The following is an 11,250-nucleotide window of genomic DNA, read 5'->3' as shown; positions in this document are numbered from 1 at the left end:
AAGGCCCCGGGGGGGGGGGGGGGGCGGTGCAAGCTGCCTACTGTGGGCTTGGCGCTCCCTGCCCCGCTGCCCTCCTGCACTGGCTGTGCCACCACGGCGAGGCACCCCCTGCCCAGCCAGCAGCAGCAAGGGGCACAACTCTGCACCGTCACCCCCACTGCTGCCGTGCAGGCAGGGGGTGCCTCAACATGGTGGCATGGGGCTCCCAGGAGGCAGGGCAGCAGGACAGGGAGCCCCAAGCCCACAGTGCAGTGCAGCCCAAGCCTTGCATCCACCCCAACCCTGCACACAAATCTGGGGGGCAGATGCCTGGCACTTGCAAGTTCACGTAGTGACAGGAAGCTGGCTCCTTCCCACCCAGGATGAGCTGCCCATGGTTCTGTGCTACTTCCCGCCCTGGCCCCAGGCCCCATGCACCACCTTGGCTGGGCAGTGCCCCCAGGCCAAGCTCCTGCCCTACTCCATCCCTCACCATGGGGGCCTCAATCTGCCCTGCCCCCCACAGACTTACCGGCATGGAACTGGGGGAGCTGCTGTCCACCACTGCCTAGGCCTGTATTCCTGGCCACGTGCATGTGTGCGTGTACACCCATGCATGTGGCACCCCCTGTACCCCACTCCGCACAGGTCCTTGCAGCTGGAACTCTGCCAGCCTGCAATGGGAAACCCGCTGTTTCCACGTTTTTCCGCAGTGAATGGAAAACCCAGATCCCTGCACGATACTGGGAATCCAGGACAAATGCTGTCCCAGAGTCATGCAGCCCAGGACCAGGACTTTATGTCCCCATTTTGAGACTGTCCTGGTCCTACCCAGTTAGGGACAGGTGATCACCTTACCTTCTTCCCAAGGGGGGCCAGGGCCCTCAGACCCCCACATACTCAGCACCTAAGGTGGCTGACAGTGCTTCCAAGAACAAATATTCATGCTACCAGAGAGCAGAGATTTGATCCTAGACACTTTCTTATAGTTAAACCAAAGCATATGCAGAGAAAAGCAAGGGTAGATCTAGGAGCCCTTGCAAGTCCAAGTTCATGATTTCTTCTGCTCAGCCCATTCAGTAAGCTATGAGGGAGGGATCATTCCCTCCTCCTAGTTCTCATTCCTCTAAAAAGCAGGGAAGAGTCAATGTCAAAGAAGCTACTGCACAGATTGCAGGACTGTGGAAGACATGAGTTGATGGAGAGGGGATAGGGCTCTTCCTATCTCAAAAAGAGGACATTTACACAAAATGTATTTCCGGGGGGGCAAAATTTCATCAAAAAATGTCACTGAAATTGCAACTAATTCTGTGGAGCTAGAAGATCCTGGGATATGAGAGACAGAGAAAGGAATGAAATCCATGAGATGCTGAAGAGAAAAATATTATTCTGGATCTTATACTTTTCTGAAGTCCATCCCACACACTCTGCAGAATACACCTCACAGTAGAGCTTCTGCAGAAATCTCTCACAGACAGAGTGGTATAGATCAGTGTTTTTCAACTGGTGAGTCACAACCCAGACTTGGATGGCAAAAATATATGAAAGACTCGCAAACAAACTTTACAAGTGGATTCTCCTTTAAAAGAGAAAAACATGGAAAACGGTGGCTTTTTCCTTGCAGGCTGGCAGAGTTCCAGTCTGCAAGGGGCTGCTTGGTGCCCCCCCTGGCCCACACACTGGGAGGTAGTGTGTTGAGAGTGATGGGCACTGGGTCGGGACTGGCCATCAATGTTTACAAATGAGTCCTGGTACAAAAAGGTTGAGAACCACCAGTACAGATCAATGTTCTCTAGCAGGAAATTATTCCAACCTACAAATCTGCACCAAAACAGCACCCAGTAAAAGGGTGATGAAGCACCTAAAAATAACATGAAGTGGAAATGATGAGCCTGAAATATTAGCAAGGGAAATATTAGCAGGGCGAAAAAGAAAGTAATGCTGTAATTTTACCGCCCTCTTAAAATGCAAAGTTCAGCTAGTATTTTGTATAAAAAATGCAACATGCACACTGCAAACAAGCAAATCTACTGTACCGTGCACACATCGTCATTACAGAAAGATAACTTTGCAAAATATAGTATAGCTACGTCATAATATAATCCAGGGTGTGAAAGGTATAGGATGCATATTTTCACTTTTAGAAAAGAGGCCATAATAAACATGGATATTAAGCATAACAACCACAAGGTTTGATAGTTATTAATCTTTTTGCTTTATGAACTCACCAGTCCATTTTCAGATTTTGTTTTCAAATCAAGTTTTATTAAGCCAAAACCTGAAAGATAATAAAAACAGGAATTTGTAATACTAATTTGAAAGAGCACCAAACAGAAGCAGCACTTCTGGTTTATATTTTATAGCTCCCTGCTTGTCTCCTGTACACTACCCAAGGAAAAAAGTGTATGCCACAAAATATAATAGCTTCCCTTATTTGTTTTCTATAAGAGACATTATTTCACTTAGATTCATATTGGGTAGTACCTTACTATAGTAGTTGTATTGACTTGAGTTGTGCCACTAGGAGACGGTTTGATTGGAATATTTTTTCTCATACTCCATTACTCCATAGTACCCCATTCGATAATTAACACTACTGAGTTCAGTAATACTATCCATGATATAAAGTACCATACTTTTCAGCAGCACACACTGGACACCAGTGTCTTGCAACCTGATGCACTGCCAATCTCCAATCACAAGAGAACAATAAGATCCCCATCTGTCTTCACAAGCCTGCAGGAACAGCAATCTAAATCTCAGGTTGTAATCTCAAATTCCTTCGTATCATAATGAGGAACACCAGGTAAAACAACTCAACCATGCAGCACCACCTGAACCTACATAACTTTATCTGCAGGAAAAAAAAAGGTTCCTCACCACAGAAAGCACTCACAGTAGCCATCACACAATGGTAAACCAGATTAATCAGGCTGTCAACAACTAAAAACAAATATGCGGATCAAGACTGAGTAGAAATTTTAGGTGAAAACATTCAGCTGCATGTTTCTGGTTTCAGCTAGTTCCTAGGCTCTGCAACACATCCGCAGGTCTGTCAGCTCCTGGGACTGCTGGTTTTCCATTAGAAATCAGCAGAAAACAGAGCAGGAGAAACTAAGTAGCGTTTTCAAATGGAACCTACTGGAATTTCCACTAGTGACAGAGAGTAGTTGGATCCTAGCTGGACAGGTTCAGGAGCTGGGCATTTAATAAAGGACTATGAATCCCTTTTGTCATTATTTACCGTATCCCTTGGTGAAAACATCTCTGGCAGATTTTCCTAGATCAACGTAAGTAGGTGGAACAGCCATTTTCTGCAAAAAACAAAAACAGAAATTAGAATGTTCAGTCCTGTTTTTCTTGCTGATAATTAAAGCAAAACTCCTACAACATTAATGTCCTTTTCTACCCATCAGGTAAGACCTGGCTAAAGTATCTACAGCAGTACTGGTATTTTTTGTATTGGCCAAAAGGGTGCCAATGGCTCAACTTGCCATGTTGTATGTAGCAGCTTACAAAGCAAATACAAATAAATAAATACAGAAAACAAACAAACAGAAACTTCCCATGCCTCAGAAATCAATCAAAGAAGAACTACTTCCTTTTTCTCATTAATGTTTCTCCTGGTGCCCATTTCTTGAAATTAATCTAAATGAATATGTAGTAATCAGTCTAGACCATGAGCAAGCCAGAAGATGTCTTAACTTCTTGCGCTTACGAGAAGCTGCCTCTAAATTCCTCCAGTTCTCAGGGCCTGATTCCAGGCACAGGCTGAATAAGCTGCGGTCCTCTGACCCCACAGTTCAACAGTGCATAATTTATACCAGCAAAATCTATTCCAAGTTATTCTTCACCTTTAACTCTCTTTTACTAAGATATCGTTATTTAGGCATATGTTATAAAGCTCCCTTCTGTTGATCAGTGGGGAGAAACAGAATTCACTGTACAAAAAGGTGCCAATATAGACTGCATCCAATCAGGCAGCCATCGGTTTTCCCTGTCCATGCCAATCAGATACAAAATTAGAGCACTGTGCAAAATCAAGGAACTAGATGAGGAGCCTAAGACAGGAAACTTGTGTTTCAGGCTTGTTCAGTGTTGATGCCCCAAAACCCACAGGATTTGACCCAGATTTCCATACAGCTCCCCTAGAAGGATACATCCTAGCTGCCTGTATTCCACACCTACAGAGAGCTGTCTCATTGCACAGAAGAGGATACAGTCCTCTGTTAGAGGCAAACTATCCCCCTCTTGCCAAGGTTTGTATAAAGTAGTGAGCTTCAAGTTTTCCTTTGATTTCTTGAAGGGGTCAGCAGATATTTTCCATCGTATCTTCTTCTCTTGCTCCCTAATAATCACAAAGCCAGTGGTTTCTCCCTCCCTATTTGTCCCCAGATGCCGCAGAGCGATTTCAGGTTCACAGGTCCGAGAAGGGATTTTTGTAATCAAAGACATAATTCCACTTAAAGAGAGTTCAATTATATCGGGGGGGGCAGTTTCGACCAAGGTAACCAGTTCAAAAAGCTGTGAAATGCCAGTTGAAAGCTACAAAACTATTCCTCAGTGCAGTACAAAAAACCACCAGAAACAAGAAAGAAACCAGATCCAAACATAAATGCAGCAGGGTGCTTCTTTTTCATCTGTTTTGCTTCAGACTCAGATGCAACTTGTTGTTTTTTTGGCATTGCAACCCCATTAATATCTGATAGGCACTTTTAACAGCCACTTAATGCTTCAGCCATTCACTTCAACAGGTTGTTGCTTGTGATAGCAGAATCTTGCTCTTACATAAGAGGGTACAAAAAAGCAGGCCTGGTGGCTAATTCTAACTGAACAGTCTTCTCAGAATACATGTTAAATAACATAGAAGGAAATGTAGCATATATGATCTAGACCGGAGGTTTTCAGCTTGTAGTCTGCAGATTCCTGGGGTCCACAGACTATGTTTAAGGGTCCGCGAAAGATTACTATGATCAGTCAAAAGTATGTTAATACCCACACTTACAATTCAAAGGGGTCCGGGACCTCCATTCAAAATTTCCAAAGGGATCCGCAAATGAAAAAAAGGTCAAAAATCACTGATCTAGACTCAGCCACCCAGGCTACAAGATATTATTCATCAGAAGACACTGGCAGTTTCAATATAGTAAGAGTTAACTAGTAGGATGTGTCATCAATCATCTGAGGAGCAAATGACCTGACTTCAAGCAGCTAATGCTTAAACAGGAGGAGTACTTCAGACCTCAAGTTCCAGTGGAGTTGCAACTGCTTACATTTGCCTGAACATGACTCCTCCTTTTTTGTGCTAGCAACCCAGAGTTACATTTTATAAGCATCACTGCCTACAGTGGAAAACACTTTTAGCAGTTAGTCAGATATGATTCTAGAAAAATCCCAAACTAATTTTGCAAGTCCATTCATACCATTTGATGTAGTAGGTTGTAGCCTACAAAAGCTCATGCCTCTCAATGAGTTATTTTATAACTCATTGCCCTGCCTTCTGCCCAACAAAATCAGTTAATGCTTCTGCCTTATTAAAGAAGGGTCTGTTCTGCTCCTGATTAAGGCCACATGCCATCACATCTGAAAACACTGTAGTGTTGCCCTCAGTGCACAGATCGCTCCACAGAAAGAGTCAAGGCTGCACATGAGAGTAGACCCAAAATCCTGGGCATTTTGCAATGTTTCAAGGCCAAGGCCACCTGCAGTTTAAACCAGCATTTCTCAACCTGTGGGCCACAACCTAAAAGTGGGTGGCAAGAATATATGAAAGGGTTGCAAACAAACTTTAAAAATAGATCAACAAACTTTAAAAATGGATTCTCCTTTAAAGGAGGAAAACTGTGGCTTTTCCTTTTGCAGGCTGGCAGTTCCAGCCTACAAGGGGCTGCTTGGGGCTCCCTGTGCTCCACACACACCTCCCCTGCCCCACACACCGGAGACCCCAGGGGCAGGCAGCAGTGGGTCAGGAGTGAGGGGCACTGGGTTGGGACTGGCTATTGGTGTTTACAAATGGGTCCTGGTACAAAAAGGTTGAAAACCACTGGTTTAGACAATGCCTCTTTCCAATCAAAGCAGTGAAATTTCACTGGAATGCAGTGTGATACATGAGCTTTCTGGCAGGTGTGCCACTAGGCTGGCCATCACAGAATACAGTCCAGTTGTCCTCTGTCCTCTATTGATACAAAACTGGACACCTTTATGTCCTCTATTTTTCTCTTAAGGAGAGAAATAAAGGACATAAAGGCATCCAGTTTCATATCAATAGAGGACAGAGTAGCAGAAACCCAGAATGTCCTCTATGGTGGCCACCCTATGTGCCACAAGTTAGCCCCACATCCTCCCTCAATGCCACTCTGATCCTCTTCCCTACCCCAATAAGCTGCCCTGCTTTCGGCTTCCTGCCTGATCTGCTGCTCCATTTTCTGCTCCTTGCCCTATCTGCCACTGTACTTACTGTCCCCTTCCCAATCTGCCACACAGAGGCTGCCCATGCCACTTGTGGCATGCATGCTGGATGTTAGCAACCCCTGAAATACGTTATTAAAAGACCAGACGGTATCGTCAAAAAATCCTCACATCTAACAAGCAAGTAAGTTTGCTGTGGAAAAGAACTCACTCTGCTACCACTCAACAGAATCCTGTTCATTCTCCATATAAGCGTTTTGGACGCATTTCTAAAACATTTTTATAAGCACTTTGATTCAGAGTTGTCTGTCCTGACCTGTCTTCATGAGGACTGTGTTCTGCATTTCTTGCTTTTATCCATAGTATACCTGTATCAAACCTGATAGGGCTAAATTATGCTTTCACTGAACAGCTGTGCAACTTCACTGCAGACAGTTGGGCTACTCGGGTTGTAAGCAAGTAATCCACAAAGCCAATGCATCTGATTGGTTTTATCCAAGTGCAACAGAGTACAGAGTCAGCTTCCCAGTGTTCAGTGCTAAGATATTACCACTGGCACGCTATCAGCAGAGAGAATCAGCCATGCTTGTATGATGAATCAGTTGTGACACACTGTTATAATGCAGCAGACTAGGCAATGGTTATAGGACAGTGCAAGAGGATCACATCTTCTGTTATGCAATTACTAAAATTAAGGAAGAACATTAAAAGCTAAATTTTTGTCCACTGCACATCTATAATGTAAGGCAAATCATCTAATGTGTATAAAAAGGTATCTGGAATTGTCAAACATGAAAACATGCTATAACATATGTATGTCATGATTAATCTCACTGTGACTGAACAAGAAAATATAACTACTTCTGTTCACATCAGTCACTGATCAGAGGTTCTCTGTTCTGGCAAATAAAAGTAAAATCAATCCTAGGATATAAGCCAGCAGGTGGTAAAAACCAACCTTCTTAACCAGGAATAAAACTTGCAAACAACTAGGACCTAAGGAGGTAACAAGCACAAACTCTTGTGTTTCACCTCTTGAATCCCTGGTTGTGGACTCACATCAGGTCACAAGTAAAACCAAGTGTGCTGGTTTTATTCCAGACTTCTTTGTGGATATCTCAAAGCTACAATATGACTCAATCCCTGCTCCAGGGAGAAGGAAGCAGTGTGGCTCAGGACTGAGGTATTGGCAGGGGTATTTGGGAAACTCTGAGTTATTTGACTCAGACTGCTGCTATTAGGACCACTCTTTCATAAGCACTACACTCAAACTTGTAGGGAAAAAATGTGGAGCTTGCTTTGGAGTTTGTGGGAGCTTCTAATTTCTGCAGATGACACAGCTTATATTCAGCCCTGGTTAAAGATTCCACAGAAATCAAAGATCTTCCAGAAGGGCTGAATTTAGCCCTAAAAGTTTTCAAATACTGTGAGGCAACAGTTTTCAGTTCACAGCACAGTTTTGGGAATCTTGCCTGTGACAGGTGTCATAGTTTAAAAATGTATTTTAAATTAGTCTTTTTGCTCCTGTCCCATGACTGAGATGAACTGATAAAATTCTCTTACATTTCCTGGTACACACTATCAACTTTTCTTTTAGTTTTACTACTAATGTACGTTAGATGTAATATGTTTATGACGGAAAACACAATAAAGACCCAGGGATAATTCCCAGTGAAGTCAATGACAGACAGTTTGATTAAGGACTGACAAAACAGGTCTGCATTCACCCCTCAGTTCAAGCCAATCTGCCCATATAAATATGACTTTATAAATATATCTCTGTAAAGACTAGTCCTAACTGAATTTTTAAGCACTTCAATTTCACTGTTTCTACATGAGAATTCTTTTTAAAGCATTTTAAATGCAGCCTTTCCATAATACAGGCCAAGGATAAGTTCACTAAATGAGTGACTGGTGCTCATCATAGCAATACAAGACCACAGATTATGAGACAAATTACAATCTCCCTGTGCAGACCAGAAGGCAGAACAACACCTTGGTTTGCGCCTTATGATCCACAAACCTAAGACATCTGATTTAACAGCTGGGGTAATGATCTTCAAGTGCACAGAGGCACAACTGTAAGCAATGTTCTGGGTTCTTGGGCCAAAGTTTAATTCGTAAATTAAAAATAGTATTCCAAAATGAGGGGTGGTAGTTTGTACCACAGAACTGCAAAACACTGAACTGCTGTACAGGGGATTATTTGCATTTCTGGTGCTGTGCCTTGTCGCTGTGGCATGTGAGGGTTGGAATGCACATTTTTAGGCACCTGTAGGTAAATGTTTGCTTGCAGATAATGCAGGGGACTGGATCCAGTGGCCAGAGACACACCTTTCAGTCCTCTGTTCCTATGGAAGAATGGTCCACATGGAAAACAGACATCAGTGCCTCAAACTACAGCTCCTGTCCAAAAAACAAGTCTGTCCAGGTATTGATCAGGCCCTATGGGCCAAATCCTGCCAAGACTTCTCCATGTGGTCAACTTAAAACACCAGCAGTACCACTGAAATGATGTCTTCAATTAAGCCCATGCAGCAGTTTCTCCAGAATCTGGAGCTAGGTACACACTTTGTGAATGCTTTGCCTTATGCATGAATTAAGTGCTGAAGCATAAACTTTGCACAATTGTACAAGGCCACTGGAGCCATATAACTAAGTCACCACAATGACTTCCAACTTAAGCCTGAAGCCAGCCAGCTGTTGTACCCAAGCATGCTCCTGAGCCTCCACAGCACCCCATGGACTTCATGAAATGGTTTGCAGGGACAGGACCTCAATGGTAGTTCCCTGAGCTAACATACACATTTTAAACCTCCCCAAACCAACACATGACAGACCAAATAAACAGCCCTTAAATACTGATGTATTCCACATACTAGTGGTTCCTCTCTCTTTAGCGTTTATCAAATAATAAACATTTTTAGGAGACCTTTAGCACATATGTATACACCTAATTTAATGATCTGTGTTTAGGGAATTAAGGAAAAATTTTTAAAAAGTGTCTGCTCTTGATTCCACAGGTGAAAATTCAGTGGATACAGACTTCATTTCACTGAAGCCTTTTCCTGTTTCTTTGTATGATTTAAGATATATATTAAACAAAAGCCAGGGATACAATTCTCCCCACCCCAGTCTGGTAGACAGTACAATAACTGGCCCAGCTAGCCTTGGAGATACACTGTTACAGCACCAGTATGCCACAATGCCACCAGGTATCAATGCACAGGGGGTAGCAGTGAGACCCTGACAAGGGCACCACGCACTCTTTATGCCATACGATGTCTACCATGTCACCTACACACGCCCAAATCAGTGGAGTTGACCCATTAAATGTCAGTCCTCCAGCCTATGTTGTTTTGCTGATTCCTTTCACAGGAGAAAAAAGCATTTCTCATATTTAGTCTTATATCAGCATGCATTTCATTTGCTAAATCACCAAAATTCCTGTTTGGGATTTGCCTTCTCGCTGCTTCGATCCTGCAGATTTCCTCCTACAGGAAAGTCACCCCCTGAACTGGGGACATCGCTGGCTGCCACAGCAACAGACTGATCCTGGCCACCCCGTTCAGGCCCCACCATACAATCGGACAGACGAGTAGGAAGAAGACAGAGAAAGAGTACAGAAAAGGATGGGTAAAAATGAAAGGAACAAGTAGGGAGTTGTGAGAAGTTGTTTTTTTTCTTGTTCTGGGTGGCATTTTTAGGAGGTCTGCAGTGTAAAAGTCGGTCTTCAGAGAAAGTCTGAAAAATGCCACATGAATGAGAAGGCAGAATTTTCTACGATCCTCCAATACAACCTGAATTACACGGCTTCTGCCTTTGTTGGGCATCAAATCCAACACGGATTCGGTTTTACTGCTATCCCGAGAGAGGCCGAACCCAACCGTGTCGGTGAATTCTGCTCCACTTGGAGCTGTGGTTTTTTGCTCCACTTGGAGCTGTGGTTTTTTGCTTTAACAAATAGCCAGGGACCAAAGGGACGTGGAGGCTGAGCCTCCTTACCACCACTGGAAAGAGCTGGTCCAAGCCAGGCTGTGACTAGGCGGAGGGGCGGGGGCACTGACTTAGTCCATCTGCAAGGTGCATCTCTAGCCCACCTGCCACTGGGCACAGGCTTGCTCGCTTGGTGCTCGCCCCTGCGGTGCCTGTCCCACAGAGAGGGAATTCACCTCCAACTGGCCTGACAAACCTGAAAGCTTGCTTAAATATTTTTTTCCTACTATTTAAGTTGGGCTAATAAAAGATTTGAGATTCACCCAAAGAACCTTGTCTGCCTGTGCCCTTAGACCGACACGGCTACAACCTGCACCCCTTCACCTCCGACTGGCGCTTTGCCCCCAGGATTCAAATTAACCAAGAAACCACGCTGGACAGCATCCACAACCAGCGCTTAGTTCGCGTTTGGCTTCTCGTCTCTCTCCCAGGGAACCGTTCTGGCGAGACCTCGCTCGGCCCGAGTCACTCGTGTCCAACGGGTTACACCGAGGCGTCAGACAGCCGACACCGGGGCTGGGCCGGAGCTGGCGGCTGGAGCCGCTGCGACCTCTGCTCCCTCTGGACCCGTGAACGGCGAAGGCAAGGCCACGCGTGCAGAAGCGAGGGGGTCCGGCCAGGCCACGCGACAGATGGACCTTCGTGCCACCTGCCTGGCGCGGGATGAGCCCCTCCAGTGCTAAGCAGGGCAGGCACGGCCCCGACCTGTGTGGCGGCCCCAGGCCCGGCCTGGCCACCGGGACAAGAGCGGGCTGAGCCTCCCTGGGGCCCGAGGGCGATGGCAAGGCATCCCCGAGGGCCTGGCTCAGGCGGCGGAGCCCGGCGCAGGGGCTGAGTCAGTGCAGCGAGGCCTCCCGGGCCCTGCAG

At 45.1% G+C, this 11,250-nt stretch overlaps 1 protein-coding gene across 1 annotated transcript in view; it reads right to left on the bottom strand.

Annotated features, from left to right (window-relative positions):
• VDAC1 (voltage dependent anion channel 1) overlaps positions 1-11,250 on the bottom strand; it is a 34,915-nt gene that overhangs the window by 18,518 nt on the left and 5,147 nt on the right. Inside the window, exons 2-3 of the mRNA XM_019506304.1 lie at positions 3,224-3,293; positions 2,208-2,257 (exon numbers count right to left, since the gene is read on the bottom strand). Coding sequence (XP_019361849.1) covers positions 2,208-2,257; positions 3,224-3,290 — 117 coding nt within the window. The 5' untranslated portion in view covers positions 3,291-3,293. The remainder of the gene's footprint in view (positions 1-2,207; positions 2,258-3,223; positions 3,294-11,250) is intronic.

Source organism: Gavialis gangeticus, unplaced genomic scaffold (genome assembly GCF_001723915.1).
Source record: "Gavialis gangeticus isolate Ggan-Ray unplaced genomic scaffold, GavGan_comp1, whole genome shotgun sequence".
NCBI lineage: Eukaryota > Metazoa > Chordata > Crocodylia > Gavialidae > Gavialis > Gavialis gangeticus.
Note: the sequence above shows the minus strand (reverse complement) of the source record. Positions and strands in the feature narration are given on the sequence as shown.